The sequence below is a fragment of the Protobothrops mucrosquamatus genome, unplaced genomic scaffold (assembly GCF_001527695.2).
Source record: "Protobothrops mucrosquamatus isolate PMUCROS unplaced genomic scaffold, P.Mucros_1.0 scaffold_149, whole genome shotgun sequence".
Taxonomy (NCBI): domain Eukaryota; kingdom Metazoa; phylum Chordata; class Lepidosauria; order Squamata; family Viperidae; genus Protobothrops; species Protobothrops mucrosquamatus.
The window spans coordinates 1,969,097-1,989,711 of NW_015386225.1; the positions used below are offsets into that span (position 1 = coordinate 1,969,097).

Below are 20,615 nucleotides of genomic sequence, written 5' to 3' on the forward strand. Positions count from 1 at the left end.
TCAGTCTCCAAGTAGGAAGTCTATTAAGGTGGACTGTCGGACTTGTTCAGCTTAGGGAAATGCTCTCAGTCATCTTGTGTGCAGGAGGAGCTAAGCAGGCTTACATGTTTGAGGGCATGTTTCGAGCCAGCGTGTAAGATGATCCCTCTTTGCCAAATGGATCAGGCATCCCAGGCACACTCACACACACATTCCTGTCAAGTCATCTTGTGAAAGGCTGCCAGCTTCCAACTTGGCTTGAATGTACAACCTTAATAAAACACACTGAGGTCTCCGACAAAATAGCAGTTCAGCGGCAGCTAGAGTAGAAGAAAGACTCGGAGGCTATGCCTGGGCAGCTGAGTCCAGGGGACTGCATGCTGAAGTATAACAGAGAGGAAACGATAAATCTCTGCTACTATGCGATAAATTGCTCCTGCTTTAGCTAAGGAAGCATTGAGAATTAGAAATAATCTTTTTTTTTTAAAAAAAAAGAAAAGCTCATTATTATTTTCTGAACCTTCTTTCCTTTTCCTTATCTTTTTCTCCTCTAAAGAAATTCTTAAAGGCAAAGCAAATATTAAAAAGAGGAGGGGGGGGGAAAGGGAAGGAAAAGGAGAGGAGAGGAGGTTTGGATCAAGCTGTCAAGAGCAGGGCAGAAGAGGGCAAGTAACATGACCATTTTCTTGTGGTTTGTGTTCCTTGCTTCCCTTCTGAAGCACATAAGCTGCACTAGTCCACGCCGAGCTCCGGAGTCCAACGCACGAAGGTATAATCGGATTCAGCATGGCCAGTGCACCTACACGTTCATACTTCCTGAACAGGATGGAAACTGTCGTGAAACTTCCTCTGACCAATACAACACCAATGCACTGCAAAGGGATGCCCCTCACATGGAGCCAGATTTCTCCTCCCAGAAACTGCAACGGCTGGAGCATGTCATGGAAAATTACACTCAGTGGCTGCAAAAGGTAAGTCCTTCAGTTTGGGACTGTTCAGACACCTGCGTTGATTTTTGCATGATGTACCATTCCAATGGAGATGTTATGTTCGCTACCGTCATCAATAAAGAACACCCTGAAAATTGTTCCCTGTGAATAACTGGCAACAAAAGTTCGATCAGGGATTGGCAGATATTGGCTTGTTGGTTTTTCCTTTCAAACTGATTTAAAGAAATTCAGGGACATTCAGCTGAGGTGGCTAATGATCAATGGCCAGGTGGCTATCTTGATGTGCTGACTGTTAAAAGTAGTTTAACAAGTGCATTCTACAAGGTGTTTTAGGAATGATTTCCATGTTATTTAAAATACCTGTGATCAGTATTGTTTGTCTGTAGGCTCTTGTTATAAAGATTTTTTTTAAAAATAAATTAAAAACAAAGCTACTTGCACGGGACAACAAACATTAAAGATTAGCAGACACCATTATCACTGAAGCAACCTTTGACACTGTGCTGGCTCAGTAATGAATGGTTTTAAGTAAAATTAACTGTTTAGTGCATTGTACCATAGAGATAAGCTGTTGGACTCCTCTCATAATTTTTGGATTCATTTGAGCAAAAACGTGCTGCATGTTAGCAATGTTAGATGTGTATTTTGGTAGAAATGCTTGGCTGAAACGAAGCACCATGCCTATCAGTGCAGAACTATAGGGAAATCAGGAGCATTTTGTTTTAACTCAGGAGAAATGATAATTAATCCCAGTCTTAAGAACTGCTCATATTTTGAACCAGGCTTGTGGCTGACCCATCCTAAGTGGTTTGCAATCACTCTGGCAGTTCTAAGAAACTAAATGAACACTGAGACGTTTCCTCAGTGTTGCGTGTTCCACACACTCTTCATTCATTAATTATCCCACTCCTCAAAGTGGTGCATCATGTGTTCACTGAAACCCTAAATGAATGTTAAAAAAATAAGCATGTGCAGCACTATATGTTAAGGATGCTTTCTCAGAAATGGGTTCCGAAAGTGTTTTATAGGATTTACCCCTAGAGAAGAGCACATAGAGTTTCATTCTTAGAAGGCAAACGTAACTATTTACTTAATCTATCATAGAATGCTAGCATTGGAAGTGGGTTGGAAGTCATCCAGTCCAGCCTATTGCTCATACAAGGACCTCCCTGAAAGAAGGCTCTCTAGCTCTGTTTGAAAGCCTCCAGCTGCCTGTGCAGCCTGTGTCACCCTGCAAAATTTATCATTCCAAACTTTTAATCAAAATCTGGTCCCACCGATTTACATTCACTTCTTCTTGTCCTGCCAAGTGAAGCCACACAGAGAAAAGCCTGCGTCCCCTTTGGCCAGTCAAACCTTCAAGCATTTGGAAATGACAACATGTGCTTTTGAGCAGTAGTGGGATTCAAATATGTGAACAACCGGTTCTCTGTGTGGATGCCACTTCCGGAAGTCCATTATAGGCCTGGGCAACAAAAAAATTAGCTACCGGTTCTGCTGAAGTGGTGCAAACCAACTGAATCCCACCACTGCTTTTGAGTCACATAAAGATAGACTTGTCAAAGATCTTTTGTTTTTGAAAGGCTGTCAGGTGGCATGGCTCATTTCCATGTATAGTAGCAGTTGCAAGAATTGCTGGTGGAAACCTTCCATTTCTCCTGTTTTGATGAGATGCGTTCTTATATAATGGGCTGCATTATCTTTCTCTTGTCATAAGAGGGAATTATTCCCACAGAAGTCAACTGCATCTTGGAACTGCACATCTGAGTTTAGCAAGAGGAGGCTTTCATGTAAAGGAGACCTTGAAATGTGATGCAGTCTACTCATTCATTCATTCATTCATTGGCAGCCGATTTTCACAAACTTTTCTGCAAGGTGGAAGATTCCTCTGCTCCTTTTGCTTTCCTTTTTTTCCTTCTGAAAAGAACTGTCCTGCAAACTCATGTCTAGGAAATTGTTTATGTTCTGCAGTTGACCACTAGGGACTGAACTAAGCTCACTCTTTTGCCTCTGAATTTTGCAAACAGAAAAATAAGTCTTTGGAGAGTAGTGGAATCGTTTGATTTGCAGCTGACCATCATGTTTTAAAAGAAAATAGGTGATGAACAGACACTTAGCAGCAAAACAGTATCTCCAAGACTTGCATTCTTCAGTGGCTCTCTGAATTTAGAAAGTGGGGGAAAAGTTTCCCTTGAGTTCCCTTAAAAATGTTTAGCAGGTGGATAAACATCACATATCTTTCTGCAGTACTGTTGCACAGAATAAAGCATGAGTCATTCCTATTGGACTTTCTGACTATTTTATAACAGTTTCTGCATAGGCCAGGGGAGCTAAAGTTTTGATGCCCAGAGTCCAACTTGACATTTTACAGATGTGATAGCTACAGGCATCGGGAAACTAGGCTATTTCTGATTGTTTTCCTTGGTCTGGGGGATTAAGTGTCGGGGGAGGTTCTTTTATTTCAAATTAAGTTAAATCTCCTTTTGGCCATATACTCTGTGTTTGTGTGTGATTTCCACATTAAAATCGCAGGAATGTAGCTGACATCTTTCAGAAACTATAAAGATAGGTAGGTTTGGAAGTCTGAAAAAGTATTGCAGGTGTCTCTGTAGCCTTCAGGTGCCAAAGTGGTTGCCACAAAGAAGAGGGAGTCAAGCTATTCTCCAAAGCACCTGAAAGCAGGACAAGAAGCAATGGATGGAAACTGACCAAAGAGAGAAGCAACCTAGAACTAAGGAGAAATTTTATGACAGTTAGAACAATTAATCATTGGAACAACCTGCCTCCATAAGCTGTGAATGCTCCAACACTGGAAGTTTTTAAGAAGAGACTGGACAGCCATTTGTCCAGGGGGTGTCAAACTGCTGACCCATGGGCTGGATGCATCATGGGGAAACTGTGCCCACCCCATTGCTGGCAATGAAAAAAAAGTTGCGATACATCATGACACGTCATGTGACGTTGCGAGTTTGACATCCCTGGTATAGGGTTTTCTGCCTAAGCAGGGTGTTGGACTACATGGTCTCCAAGGTCCTTTCAACTTATTATTATTATTATTATTATTATTATTATTATTATTATTATTATTATTGTTGTTGTTGTTGTTGTTGTTGTTGTTGTTTTGTTATTACCTTGGTTTATTCTATTTTTTTCATTGTTGCTGTCAATACAGGACATTGGAACATAATTTTAATAGCAATGAAATGCATTGAAGTGCAGATTTAAATTCATTAATGACTTTTTAAAGCTATCATTTCTAGCAATGAGCTATTTGAAAATACAGTTCTTCAGATAAGTAAATTAGAAATATTGCTGCTTCTGTGGTTGCGATCCAAGACATCAATTGATATATATCACACACATATGCAGCATTGCACAGTACTTGTGTCTATTTGTGTTTTTGAGGGGTAATACAGGGGTGTCAAACTCGCCATGTCATGTGACATGTCGCAACATATCGTGACTTTTCCCCTTTTGCTGGATTTGGAGTGGCTTCCGCAGTTTGACACCCCTGCTGTAATATATCACATTCATTAAAACTGTTTAGTATTGGAACATGTCAGAAATAAACACATACACTCACACACGCACAAAGCACAATCTTTATACTTTGGAAAGGGGACTGAAACTGAAACATGTTTAATTGGGAAACTGGCATTGTAAAGGTCTTAGTTTAGGTAATCTAGAAGAAATTTATCTTAAATCTTTTTTTTTTTTTTTAAAGTTCCAATGTTGGGAAAAAAATAAATATTTGAAAACTCTTCTTACACTAAACTTTCATTTCAAATCAAACTGAAAATTTCCTCATCTGACTGTAAGCAATTATGTACTAGTATTTATCCAATGAAATTTGCATATACCATTATTAACGTTGATATGATTGGCTGGAAGACAATTCAGTTTAGCAACCATCAACTCCTTTTGCCAAAACTACTAGAAGGTTCTTGGTAAACATATTTACAGCTTTTCTTCAAAGTATTTATTTTAACAAGGATAACGTCCTTCACTGTTTAACCCTGGGTTTCATATCTGCCATGTTTGTTCTAACAGCATTAAACAGACCGCATGCTGTTTTTTATTCCTTGCAATAACTGGCTGTCGCACAGTATTGAAATGCTTAGGTTGTAATTTCAGTGTTTAAACTTTGTCAAAGAAGAACTGTCTGAAAATTTTTAGCTTGGCAATAATTCAGCATCTTTTTTCCCATGCTGAACTAACCCAAATGTATGGTACCAATGCAGCCAGACAAATAGCTTCACGACTGTGCAGATGTTTGTATGGTGTCCATTTAATTCTGCCTATGCAGAACTATCCTGGTGTCTTCCAGATGTGACAATTTCAATTCCCATATGTCCTCTGCTGGATGGGAATTATACTAGTTGAAATTCAACATATTTGGAAAGATCTAATTTGGGAAATGGGTGTTTTAGATAGTGCACATAAAACCTAGATATCAATTGAGTTATACCAAAACGAAAAATGGATAGTTTAAAATAAGGAAATGAGGGATATAAAAATCATAATTCTCTACAATTGAATAGGAAACATAATTTCCTATGGAAGTTTTGGACTACTTTCATATCCCCTGATTAATGTCTGTATTGATTATAGTGAATGGGAGATGTGATCCAAAACATCTGGAGGGCAACAGGTTTTCTACCTCCCATCTGCACAAACCAGCAGTGGCTCTTCGGGGTTGCAGACAGGAGTATATCCCAGTGCTATTTGAAGATGTTATAAGTTATTATTATTGCACTCTGACCCTGGATTGATTTTTCTCCCCACATTTTAAATTTGTTGACATCCCTGTGCAAAAGTAATCTTCCTTGATTACCTAGACATTAAAAAAAACCATACACACAGTATCATACTCAGTTGTAATTCTGCCCTTACATTAATTTTTTTACTGAATCTGCGAGGATATTTAATAAGGAAGATGGTAGGTCAGTGCTGTTATGATTGTGGAGGAAAATGCAGTCCTATATGAATCATAGAATACAACTGACCGAGCCTTGTCAGTTAAAGGTCTAGTGGTCCCATATACAGAAGGTGACAAACTCAGCTTTAGCTTAGTTTTGTTTTCATATTGTTACATTATATGAAATTCATTGTAGAGCTAGTTTATAGCTCATTATATTTTGTGAACACAAAATTGGGTTCAGATTTTTAAGACATTTAATCACATTATGCAAAATTACAGTGCTTTGTGACATATATTGTGTGAACATAAATTGGTTTTAGATTTTTAAGACATTTAATTCTGTTATGCAGTTACTCCACTTTGTGACATCGTAAATCTTGGGAATCTGACCTTTCTTTCATGCACTGCCCTACCACTTATTTCCTATAGTGCTACTCTGTCCTTAGGACATCAATACATACATTTGAAGGAAATCTTAATTTGTTTTTGCATGTGGCCATCTTTTCTCACCACACCTTCTCTCACCTTGCCTGTCTGTCTGTCCCTTTCATATGCCACTTTCAACTAAAGAGGTCAGGTTGCTGTACAGTAAATTCCCTATGTTATCCTTTAAGTACCCTTTGAGAAATAGTGGTCCTATTCCCACAACACATTAGTGGTTCTGTGGTAGGGATTTCAAAAAGTGATCACTGACCCAATTAGTTAAAGGAGATAGATTTAGCTTAAGATGGGCCCAGTCTTGGATAAACTAATCACCCCACAATTCCAACAATTCTCTCATTTTGCCTACCAGTCCTCCAGGACAAAGAGCTGGAGAGAAAGAGTGGCAGCAAACTTCTCCATTACAGGACAGAAGGCTAAGGCTTGGTAACATGGAACACCCTTTGCACTGACCTACTACAGTGGCTATTTCAGTTTGGCTGGCCAATGGGGAAGAGGATTGTAATGTTCCCAAGTATTCCCAGGATGGTCCTGATGTTCTAAGGTGCCAGCACAGTCCATAAAATGGTAAAGTGAAGCAAGTGGCAAAACATATTCATAATGCACATTGCAAAAGCAAATGTTTTGTTTTTGACCATGGGTCATGGCCTTCATTTTGTCATGTTGATGCTTATCCCTATGGATACTAGTCATTTCCCAGAGAAAACCCTTCCTATTTTTTTAAGGCACTGGAGAACAATCTTTTCTAATGATAAATATTTTACAGGCTTCATTTCATTTCTAATGATGCAGAGCATCTTGTGAATCAGCCTCTTCACCTCTCACCCTATGAACTCCTGCCTTTGCTTCACTCTTCCTTTATTTTTTGGTGACATGAGTCAACCATGCACTTCATAGTGTTCTTGGCACAGCCATGGTGTGGACTTCTTAAATGTTTAAGGAAAAGAAGAATTTGCTGCTATGTAGAGAAAGAAGTTAAAGTGGAAAGTTATGGTATGTTGTGTTTAGAGGGCAGTACTAGGAATCTCTAAGGATTGTATTCCAAGTCAGGAAATTATGAAATTTAGCAATATCATTAATCTAACGTTAGTTTGTGAACAATAATTCCGAATGCAGCTAAAAGATCTGAACAAAGGTTGAGTGAGTTAATATTTCGCATATATAAACAATGGAGCTAACATTCCCATCTGAATTATGCAAAACTACTAGCTACAGAAATTTTCAGTAAGCATCCCAGCCTAATTCACCCATTCGCCTTAATTCTCTGTCAATGTGGCTTGATTAAGTGAGCCCCAGCTCAGATATGAAGTGCGCATTATAACCTTTACATTCTTGTCTAATCCTGACCTAACAAATCTTCTACAGCAATATCACTACTTTAAGATTTTGAGAGCTTTTTCCACCATGCTGTCTCTGTTACATCTCTGGAGGTATTATCCTTTCTTCAGTATGACTGCTTTATTACCAGATTTTTCTTCACATGCAACCCTATCAGAATAAGCATTTGCCCTCCTGCTCTAGAATCAAAATGATTGCCTGTGCTAAGACATGGTATCCTGAGCATCAAAAAATCTTTCCTAAGTAATAGTCAGGTAAGTAATAGGTTATTTTCTTAAATAATAGATAATTCTTTTTCTAAGTAATAGGAACCCTAAAATAACCTTTACAAGGTTCTTTGTCTGAAGGGGCATATACACTTTTGGGTATTTTTAAAAATAATCACATTTGTTCCAAATGCATGAGTAGAAGAGCTGATATTTACACTTTCAAATACAATGAGCAGTATCACCCTTAAACACACACACACACACACACACACACACACACAGAGAGAGAGAGAGAGAGAGAGAGAGAGAGACAGACAGACAGACAGACAGACAGACAGACAGACAGACAGACAGACAGACAGACACAGACACTTACTCACACTATATGCCATATGTTATTTGTGCCTGCTGCATTGTTGAGAAGAGTCTCTATGTGTTACATAGTGGTAATACAATATCATAAAGAAGCTATTGAAGGCCAGCACAGATAGACCTCGTATTGAAAATTTGGAAGATTGTATAGGTGGGACAACTTTAATATTTTCATTCTAATTTTATATAATGTTTTATATGCTGATATTATATTATACACCAGTGATGGCGAACCTTTTAAAGACTGAGTGCCCAAACTGCAACCCAAAACCCACTTATGCATTGTCGAGTGCTGAGTGGGTGTGGCCCATTGGCTGGGTATGGCCCATTGGGTGGGCGTGGCCCACTGGGTGGGTATGGCTGCGGTGGTAATGGCAGACTGGGTGGGACTAAAACGTTCAATCAATCAATTCCAACTTTACAAGACCTTTTCTTTTCCCGCGAGAAGTTGAAATTGACTGAACCTTTTTTTTTTGTACACGGCGGCGGAGGCCTAAAGCAAAAAAGTTTTATAAAACCCAGCTGAAGGCCTAGGACTGGGGCAACGGCACACGTGCCCACACAGAGAGCCCTGAGTGCCGCCTCTGGCACCCGTGCCATAGGTTCGCCACCACTGCTATACACCATCCCAAATTCTTCCCTGAGGGAGATGAGTGGTCTAGAAACATGAAATATAAACAAAAAAATAAACAAATTGGAAAACTGGTATTAGTTTAAGGCTCCATAACTACAACAGAAATGAAGATTTATTTGTTTCATTAATTACATTTATGTGGCTTCACATCTCATCCTGGTGGCTTTGCACAATTAACAACAGTTAAAAACATAACCTAGTGGAAATAAAATAGATCTAGTCAGGATTAAAAAGCGATCAAACTACAATTAATATAATTATCTCACAAACTGAACTTGACAATCTGACCTCCAAGTCTGGGAACACAGCCACGTCTTCAGCCAAGTTGGGGAAGGCCAACAGGATTGTAGCCAATCTCAGCTTCTGGGGGGATAGTGTTCCACAGGGCAAGTGCTATAAGAGAAAAGCCTGTCTTCCTGGTTCACATCAGTTGACTTTTTTGAATGGACAGGGCCTGTGACATGATTTTTTTCTGCGGAATCTAGTGGGCTGGAAGAGAAAGTCTGCAAATAACCAGGCTTTATTCTATAACAGACTTTATAGGTGACCACCAGCACTTTTAATTGCACTTGGAAGCATATTGGTAGCCCATGCAGCTCACAAACAGAGGCATAATGTGTGCACAGCAAGAGTGCTCACAACTGCCCACATTACTGCAATTTTAAACAGTTATAATCTGCTAATTCTATTTAAAGGCAGGTCCATGTTGCGTACATTGCAGTAGTACATCAGGAGGAGACTAAGGCATGAGTGACTATCAGCAGAACCTCCAAAGAGCTGCCATCTGATCCTCAAATAGGAGCCATCAATCCAGAAGGACCCCCAAATTGAGCACTAGTTCTGTTTGGAGTAGCACTACCATATCCAGAACAAAAGATGAAAACTCACCAGAAGTAGGGGCTGAAACCTAGATCTACTAGAGTTGAGCTGAAGCAGGTTCTCCTCATCCAAATCTTCTCATCCTCCAGACAGGAAGGACAGGGACTTTGGCAGGGAAGTTGCTATGCAGTAGGGAAGCTGATACAATAGCAACAGTCCCTATTGATTCCTACCCAGCCAAACAGAACAGTGTCTTGCACCTGACTGATGACAAGACCTTCACTTGATGCCACCCACACCTGACCCATTACAAGACCCATCACAAGATCTATCATAAGACCCTCACCTGATGTGATCGTCACCTGATTGACCTTCCCATCACAAGACCCACTGACCACACAAAACCCTTATAAGCAGAAGAACACCAACACTGACATCCCCTAAATTCTGCTGAAGACGTTACTTAGCATGGCAATGAAACATTCAGAAACCAAACCACAAGCTCAGAGAATGAACCTGTACCCTCATCCAACACCCGAGCTACAGATATTCACTATCAAAACTAAGAACATATGCTTCAAATGTGTATGCTTGGGGAAAAAAGGCAAAGGAAGTAGAATAATATCAGATCATTTATTTATTTACCCAATTTATATAACCTCCCATCTCACAAAAGAAATGACTTGGGCAGCATCCAGTAAGCAACATAGATAGACATCAGGCAGAGTGATAGACATTGAAGTAAATTCTCAACTTTCCACTACTGGAAAGTTCTACACTTCTACACTCTACTGCCCACTTGAGGTCCCTAGATCATGAATTGCTAAGAGTTTGGGTCATTCATTTTGTCTCTCCAGTATTGATAATTTTTTTAGGTTTTCTTGATTCAGTTCTACAAATAGAGGCATCTATCCATTTTGGTTACTTTCATAGTCAGATCATAAACTTTTGATTTAGTCTTCTTCATGTCAGTTTCAGTGTTTTATTTGTTTGTTTAAAGGCAAAATTGGACACAAAAAAGATCACTGGCAATACATGCACATTTCTGCTAATAGGCTTTATTCTCTGTGTCAGTTTGCATAGTATATACCGGTATTTCTTTTGCAAGTAAGGTTTTCTAAAAAGTATTTGATGTGTTATTTTTATGGCCATCTCTTTTTTCACACAAATCCTTCTTGTATATATGTGTGCTATAAGTGTCTGTGTGAATGGTTAACTAGAATGTGCAAAATTTAAGAAAAATTAGGATATGCAGAATTATGCCTTTTCCTCTCATTTCTATTCTGTTAGTGCAGGGCTTTTCAACCAGTGGTACGGGTACCACCTGTGGTACATTGGCACCTGGCAGGTGGTACGCAACCATCCTAGAAAAGTAGCGGGGGAGGGGAATGAGCTGAACATGGTGGCAGCACCACACAAGCCTGAGCGAGAGATGGCTGGAGCTGCAGGGCTCTCAGGGCTCAGTGGAAGCGCCAGGATCAGCGCTAGGCTCCAACTGGAGCTCGGCACTGATCCTGAGCTTTTGCTGAGCCCAGAAGAAGCGCCGATCAGCTGGAATGTTGCAGCATCTCCAGGGTCTTGTGATTTACATTCAGATGCTTGGCAACTGATTCATATTTATGACGGTCACAGTGTCCCAGTGCCATGTGAAGTGACCAAAACCTGCTGCAACCACCCAGCAGACGGGGGGAATAAAAACCACACACACACACACCCCACCCCCGCTGCCAATCCTCAACAGAAATGCTCACAACAATGAAAACTTTGGACAGGAGGAAGAACGCCACCGGGTGGGCAGGCAGGTGTCTTGCTTGGCTGTGGTTTGGGGGGCTCTTTTTTCAGTGCCATTGTAACTTCGAACAGTCATTAAGCGAACTGTTGTAAGTCGAGGACTACCTGTACTTCATCACTTTTTTCCTTTTTTTTTTTTGGTCATCAAGTTTTTGACATCTTGCTAGGCGACTGGTGGTACTCGGATATTGCCATATCCTAAAAGTGGTACAATGAGTGAAAAGGTTGAAAAGCCCTGTGTTAGTGTACAGGAATATTTTACCCTAGCGAGATTATTGGCCTACTTTCTCTGTTACTGGATCTTTTGATTTATATTATCATTCCTAGTTATAAAGTTCTTAAATGTCAGTGACTGTTACTTAGTTTGAACTGAAGATGTTAGGAGTGGATCTGGCTGCTTCTGTACAAACTGTTTCACTGAGCTTTAAAAAAAAAAAAAGCAAAGCAAAGCAAAGCATTATTGTCTCCTGGCTTAGAAAAAATGTCCCCGTGGTGAAACTGTCATTATGAAGAGATAAGGAATTAGATTTTCCCCAGTGCCTTGAAATACTTAGCCAAGAAGAGAGTCAGGTTGTCAATGATTGCAATTATAGAATAAGCATTTTCCCCCACTCCAAAATCAATGCAGTTGGTCTTCCAAATAAAATAGTTGGCTGCTTTTAACATTGAATAATTTTTCTTCCATTCAAGTGGTTGAAAGTTGTTAAAGGCTTTATTTCTTCAAATACCAGGAACCCACAGAGATAATTCAAAATGCCCACAATGAGTCTTGGGGCATCCAACATGGAAACTGTTGGTAAACGACCAACAGTTTTGGCAGCAATTGAAACACATGGATGTATACTCAAGTGTTTATATGAAAAGGCTTTTTCATAAACAAAAAGCAAAACTCAAATCTTTTTAAATCCACTGTATTCTTTAGTCTTTCCAAATGTTTCCTAGGATTTGAAGAAGATCCATATCATAATGACCATCCACTTTTTCCTTCATCAGTGCTTTGTTAATATGTCTTTTTACTGGCCCCTTACTGATCTCAGAGACCTCTTTCGAACCCCTCTATCAACATAGGATCCTCTGTATTTAAATCATTATGTACAAGAACCTGCCTGAGTCCACGGTTTTAGATTCATACAAACCAGGAAACAGATTTAACAATATTTTAATCTAAGAAAATCTGCAGTTTATTTAGAATATATCACCTCTGTAAACATAGTAAGATGCCAAACAACAAAAAGTAGCTGGCTGGCATGCATTTGCTTTTTCAGCAGTTGGATAAAAAGGGGTAAATGTATCATTTGGTTTTTGTTTAGAAATCAGCTGCAGTTGTATATGCATTTAGATTCTTGCAATTCCCACTGGAAGTAAGAGCATTGGAACACCTAATTTTTGGCTTCTTCTTGACCCAATGCTTGTAGCACACATGGAATTCTGTACAGCCAACTATTTTTTGTTCTCTGCAACAAAAATACTTTTTTTAAAAAAAAAATCCATACTGTCTCTCCAATCTTAAAGAAATAGTGCAATTTACCTCATTCAGAGGTCCATGGGGCACAGATCAAGTTATGGATTATAATCTATGGCAACAGCATACTGTATGTGTGTTATAAAAAAATATTGTGACCAAGAGAATCCCTATTTGCTCCAGATCCATTATGATTATTGATGATGATTGGTATCTGTTTTAACTATAATTAAGATTTCAAAATAGTTTTTGTTCATTTTTCAGTTAATACACCTATTTGTGGGGTCCTTGGTTCTTCCTGAGTTTGGTTGTTTTATGGCTGACATTTCATTACCAGCATTGACAATGTTATCTGTTTGTGTAATGAAATGTCTGCAAGACAACAACCAAGCTTTGAAAGTATCAAGGTCCTCCACAGTTCAACCCTGAACTACAAGTTTTTTTTTCTGTTGAAACCTGTTGCCATTTTGCAGGCTATCAGTTCAGAATTTTTCATTACAATTGCCCATTGAAACAAATATGTTAAACTATAAACTGTGAATATAGATGTTTTTCATCTTAGAAATTACATATAAATCTCTCAAAACTCCAAGAGTTATATAGGAGTGGTTTTAAAGAATACATAAGCTATAGCTAGCAATGTATGTTCTTAAGGATGTTTAAGTTATTACATATTGAGATCTTGCTAGGACTTCCATATTGTATAAGGTATAATGGCAATCAATGAAAATGAAAAGTCATTTCTCATTAATCTGTTCTTGAAACAACCACCTGTCTTTTGTCTTGAAATTTTAAAAAGCTTATAAACATCTGTCCTTTGAAATATTTGATCTTTTTGAAAAATATTTTGTATGGCTGTAAAAGGGATCTCTGCTCAAGCTCTATATTCCAAACAACATTCTATATTCTAAATAAATTTTCAGATATCATCCTTCCAAGCCACAGAGAGACAATTGGTCCCTTCAGTTGGCTTACAATGTATATTCAAAAGTTGTCAGCCAATATAAGAGAATTATCTTCCTAAAGATACATGATTATAGAGACTGTCTTGCTCAGCTCAAATCTAAGAAGCAGCTGTTTGGAACATCAATTCTTACCATGTTGGTAAAAAATTAGAGTGATCCTTTCAAGGGCAGATATTTATGGGATGCAATATTTCAGAGAACATAAACTTTGCCTTAAAACAAACAAAAACAGTTTTTGTTTTAATCCTGATTAGTTTGGATTCTGTGTGGGTAGACGAAAGCCACTGCTGCTAAAACATTGATTCTATCCTATAAAAAGCTGATACTTTGCGAGGAGATATTTTGGCACAAAGAACAGGTCTAGTTCCAGCAACCATATCCTTTTGCTAATTTTGTGGTCTGTAGGGCTGCTGTAATCTAGATTTTGAGGTAGTGGCCATGAACATCATATACATACTACCTTTGGGAAAAGTTGTTGAAAAAACAATTTTGCTTCTAACTTGTAATTATATACTTTACATAATAATGCATAACTATATAATGATAACATTAATAACAACCAACATTGTTAATCATTAATAATATTATCAATGACTCCTGTATATTTGGTTATAACTTTTAAGAAAATACTCCAATTCTAGTTCTTTGTTTAAAGAAACAAACAAACAAATACGTAAATAATATTTACAGAAGCTGTTTGAATGTATGGCTGTTCTCCTAAACAGACGGAATTCACTTTTTGATTTGTGAGTAGGAAATAAGGAATAGCACACTAGATGGAAACTTGGTGGGAAGGAATTTCCACTAGGAAATGACATCTAGTCCTCTTTTAAAATCATCATAAATGGTGGCCATTACAACAGTCATAGCTCTATAATATTTACAATGTCTATTATTCCAGGATCTTTCAGAAGGAAGCAATGATGCTGAGGATAAGGGTGAGAACAGATGCATCATAGTTAGAGAATTTAGCATTACAACGTTTAATCCTTTGTAGCAATTAAAAATAAAAAAAACAAAGAAAATACATTGATGATTTCCCTGATATACTGCAAGTAGAAAGTGAATTACCCAGGGTTATCAATCATGATTACCTTTGAATATCATAAAAACTTTGTGTGGGTGAGTTGACAGCATTTCTGCATTATTTCATGAAAATTGATTGTGAAAGGTTGAAGTGTATTTTCTCCCCAATTCTCACATAGAGTGCAATAAGAAAGATTGGGTTCGAAATATACAAATTGTTAACATATGACCCACCAGAGTCTCCTGGACTCCCAAACTCTATCAGTTCCAGACAACATTGTCACTGGTAAAGAAGGATAGGTTTGTAAACCAAAACTATGAGAGAGATCACAGCTCCCTTCCTCTGAACAAAATTAGATGAATTTGAGTAAAACCTCCTAACATTCTTGGTCCACTAAGCAAGACATTAATTTGATAGAATATTGAAAACTATGTAAACTGATCCTATTTTTATTCACAGTTAATTAAAGGCTAGATTCCCTTAGCTTTGGAAATGCCTGGGTGGTTTTAAATCTTGTCCTGTAATTCACTCCTGCTATGGGAAGATTTCAGCATGTCTAGCAGAATTCCTATTTTTGAGAACTTTGGTGTGTGTGTGTGTGTGTGTGTGTGTGTGTGTTTATGCTTGTGTGTATGCATGCATTTACACTTTAGTATGCCATGAACACTGCACCATAAATCAGAATAACTTTATCTGGTTGTATGTGGTAAGGACTAAAGCTTCGTTGTCTTTAATTAGATTATTCCACCTCATAAAGCATGTTTTTCCCCCTAAACTTTGGGATTTAGATAAGAGGGACACAACAAGAATTTAACTTGAACTAGTTCTGTCCAGTTAAAAATCCATTCACCTCATCATCCCTTGGGTACCTCAAGATTTTATTACAATGTGTTGGAGCCAGACCTAAAGATATTTAGAATTCGTCATAGAAGGGAAATACCTTTAGACCATTTGTTTAACCTCCTGACCTATATACAAACTAGAATGATATTTTAGAATTTTGCAACTCAGTATTTTAACTTCAAAATAAAAATTCATATTTTAAAGAGAAGCATTCATCTAATATAAATAACATTAGGAAAAGAATGCATGCCAAAAATACAAACCAGGAAAAGTTTATACAAAAATGCAGGTATTATGAAAATATATGTGGCAATATTCCCGTAAAATTGTTTTGCAGGAGCAATTTTTAGGCTGCATTTGCCATCAAGTATGGAAACCATTTAAGATGAATTCATGATCAGGAAATTAATAAACTGAGTGAAACAAGCACTATCAGATTTCCTTGTCTGTGCTTAGAATAAATTCATTAAAATTAAAGGGATGTAAACTAATTGTGATGTTTTTGTCCTGTTGATTCTAGTGAATCTATTTTAAAATATCACAAAATCTGGATATTGTTTAGTAATCTGAACTGAAAGAAGGAAATCCTTGACTAGGTTTCTTTGCTTCAGAGAAGAATCAAATGAAGCATCATCTCAAAGTTGCTTTTGAAGTAATGTGGCCCATTCAGTTCTAAACTACACCTCCATGAAAATTTCTTCCAGATCCTGCAAGTGCTGGAAGAATATCAGAAGAGGTTAGGAGACCCCATAGATAACCCCACTGAGACAGCTGTCCCTTAATATTTTGCTTATTACTTTACCTACTTTTAAACCTTAGCACCTCCTAGATCTGGGACAATTGAGTCTCAGCCAAGGATGAGCTGCAAAACTGTGTAGGTGAGTAAAATAATAGAAGAAAAGGTATCAATGGGATGAACTTCAGAAGTCATGAAAACCAAGTCCCATTTATTTCCTCAAACAAAGTCAGTTTTAAATGATGGTGGGAGGTAATATTTCAAAATAATCACAGGCTAACAGGTTGCCTGCCCTTGTATTTAGTTCAAGCAGTCAGCACCTTGGTCAGCGCTGTATGGATGTCTCAGGAAGATTTGGTTGACCAGCAGGATATGGGTTAAGACAGGGGTCCTCAACCTTGGCAACTTTAAGACTTATGGACTTTAACTCCCAGAATTCCTCAGCCAGCAAACCTGACTGAGGAATTCTGGGAGTTGAAGTCCACAAGTCTTAAAATTGCCAAGGTTGAGGACCCATGGATTAAGGAATCCATCACTGGGACACTTATCCTTCACTAGTCTACTATTTCAGTTTTCTGCATGTTTTTATGCTGTTCAGTTTCTGTTTCTGTTTTGTTTTCTGTTTTCTGCTGACTGCTTTCATAATATGTTTGTTGCTATCACTATCACTTTCCTGATCCATCCTATGACTTGCCCTCCCACAATAATATACAGTATGTTTGGAAAAGTTGGAGGATCGTATAGTGCACATTTGATATATGCATCAAGGATAGATAGTGGAAGACAGTAAAGAAAAGTCCCATGGCCCAAACAAAATTGCACAGTTGGATGTGGCTCTTCATTTTAATTTATTGTGGGTTTTTGTGACAGGATCCTTCAGGATCCTACTGAAGGTTTAGATAGATATATCTGCAAGATGAATACAGATACAAAGGGAAATTCCTTAAAGTTGAATGAATAACTTTCTCAGCTTGTTTGGACAAGTATGGAGGTTCCTTCAGCTGTGTTCTTGTTGTTTTAGAACAGGGGTGTCAAACTGCCAGCCCACAGGCTGGATGTGTCACGCTGAAACCGTGCCAACCCCATTGCCGCAATGGAGAAAAAGTCACGATATGTCGCGACACATCACATGATGTTGCGAGTTTGACACCCCTGATTTAGAGTCTTTAAAGCTTATAGTTATTGTCATGCGAGCTGTGACAAATATCTCTGCTCCCTCCCTCCCTCTCTCTCATTAAATGTGCAGAATTTAAGTAAGTAATGTCAATTTTACCTGCCCAAACCAGGTGTTCTTTACTATGGGAGATAATTCTCAGGAAGATACACATAATGTTAGAGGTCTAGAGATTCTTAAGGGATATGTGCAGTAAAAAAAAAAAAGGCAAGAGTCAAAATAGAATTTAACAAAATAGAATCTGTGGTCAGCATTGCATTTTGAGGAGTTTGTTGCTTTTGTGAAGCAAAAAGCTTTTTTAAAAAAGTCTGATAAAGGTATTAATTTAGGGGTTTTTAAATTGGTTTTAGTTGTATTTTTATATTTTGCATAAAATACAAAATTCCTATGTACTGAATGGCTACATGAATCTTTCCTAAGGATGTTCTCCAAAAATGTCAGAATACAGTGAAAGCCATGCTGGAACTATGCAATGGTCATTTTAGTTTAGGTTTGTATTTCCAGCAGCAATAATCTAGATTCCTTCAAAAGCTCAAAAAGGGAAGAAGAAGGTTTAGTGATAGAAGAGCAGTGTTGTTCCTCCATCTGACATTTAGTGATGTAGTATCTCTGAGACTACAAGCAAATAACAGCTTGGATATGCAATCTTCATGAGTTGGTATTATTCATATTAGGAACATTTTTAATGATAAGAGAATGAAATTGGGAATGATCCTACTTTATATAGAATACCCAGCTGTGATGTGTTCTAAAATAAAATTGGTGATTCATTTTTAAAGTGATTTTAGTTACTTGCTGCAAACATATTCAACATTTTGTCTGAGAACTCTTCTACTTTTAGTCAGGCTTTTTTTCTCATAGAACGCCCAGAATGGAGTTCCGGCACCTTTTTGGGATGGAACATTGTAGGGTAGGCAAGGCGGGTTGTATGACGTGTGTGAGTTCTGGCACTTTTTTTTTTTTTTTAGAAAAAAAGCACTGCTTTTAGTTCCACAATAACAACCTTGTGAGTCAGAATGATTTAAAAGAGTGACTTGTTCAGACATGCTCAATGAGCTCCATAATCAAACGAAGGATTAAAACTTAGATCTTCTCAATCCAAGTCCAACATGTTGATTATTATACTAAATTGCACTATATGTTATTTCTCTTGGTTTTGCCCAAGAACATAGGTAAAGGAAGCACAAATCCTAATTTTAGTATTTTTATTCACAATAATATAAGCACGGTTTATTTTAACCTTTTAACTGTAACTTTATTGTGCTATTATTTTTTAATAAATTGGTCATTCAGTTCAAAGGTATCCCACTTCATAGACATGTTTATTGCTAGTAATTTATCCTGTAAGGAATTGATGTTTCCATTCCTTGAAAACCAGGTATATATTAAAATATAATGGAATAAAATACCAGTTATCAAGCTGGGTGGGAATGGTTGGAACAGAATAAAATTCCAGTAGTAAACTGAGCATCAAGCCAGTGGAATTGGCTTGCCAAAATTAATCCTGTAGGTATAGAAAGCCTACTTAGACTTAGAAAGCTGTGATGCATGAAACTTCAGAGCATATGTAACTTAACTTCAGGCAACTATTAACTTGGACATGATTTTTATGAAAGAAAAAATAAAATGCCTTAAATATGAGCTACACCACTTATAACTCTATTCTCAAGGGTCTTTAATTGTCCAACACCAGGCACCACAGTCTTCCTGTGGTTGATCATTTTTTTCACACCTGGTAAAATTATTATGAGAAACAGTGGTCCTTATTGTTACCTTGAAGAAACAAAGAAGAAGGAAAGAAAACCACAGTTATACAACATCAGGGGGAAAACTCAATCATTGTTTTGTTTACATAAAATTCCATTTACAAAGTGCTAAACAAATTCCCAAATCCCAGATAAATGTATAAAAGTCTACAATGTAAAACCTAAAACCTAAAAAGATTTGAAAAACAAAAACAAAGCTGCATTTTATGGTAGTCAACATTTAAATTCACTTGCATGTCTGAGACAAATATGAATCTTTTCTGAATTTATCTAGCAAGAATATTAAGAATTTACTTCTATCCTTAGTAGGACCCCCCCCCCCAATGAAATACCGTAATAAATTGCAAGATTACAGCAGTAGATGTGTTATACTGTATGTACTAAAAAAGGAACTTTTATGTTCAGCCTTTCAATTCATTAAATTCACTTTGGAGGAATACTTCTCTCTAGAATTGATTGGAATTAACTTTCTTAATAGCCATATTAGGAAATTTTAAAAGACAGAAGAAGAATGAATACGTTTTGTCACATAAAGTGCCATCTCAGAATCAATGGATGAAAAAAAAGTTTTTCTGGGAATTATTATTTTGGTTCTAACAATTAGAGAATTAAAGGTATGCTTCCATTGTTCATTGAAATCATAGTAATAGTCCTCAAAAACGATACTACTTCATATTCCTAATTAATGGTACTTCTAAACGTATGCATGTATGTATGTATGCATGTATGCATGTATGTATATGTCTATATGTAAGCAATTTGGAGTCTACGAGTCATGTGCTATGTCCACATTCTTCAATGCAGGATAGATCATTTTTTGTTCATTGCTACTATTTTTAGCAAAAAAAATTATTGTAACCCGAATATGTAGGCAGGAGAAGCTTCATGTTTGATCATGTAGTCATCTTTCTTGGATACACTCACCTGGAATAAGGATAAAGCAACAGGTTTTGCACATGCATGTGTTTGTGTCTTTCAATATAATTGAAGCAAAAAAGAAAATATGCATATTGCAACAGAATCTATAACATGCTGTAAACTTCAGGAAGTTCCTCAAGATGTCTAAGCATAATAGTGATGTAGCTAATTCATTTCTTTCTAGCCTAACAGACTGAAACACACTGAAATCATAGATTGCTACTTTCTGGAATCTTTTAAATAGGGTAGGGTAGGGTAGGGTAGGGTAGG

The 20,615-nt window shown here is 37.5% G+C and overlaps 1 protein-coding gene across 1 annotated transcript in view; it reads left to right on the forward strand.

The window, feature by feature from the left end:
- Nucleotides 1-653: 653 nt before the first annotated feature.
- Nucleotides 654-20,615, forward strand: part of ANGPT1 (angiopoietin 1) — a 120,021-nt gene continuing 100,059 nt past the window's right edge. Inside the window, exon 1 of the mRNA XM_015819665.1 lies at nucleotides 654-950. Within this exon, the coding sequence (XP_015675151.1) occupies nucleotides 654-950 (297 nt within the window). The remainder of the gene's footprint in view (nucleotides 951-20,615) is intronic.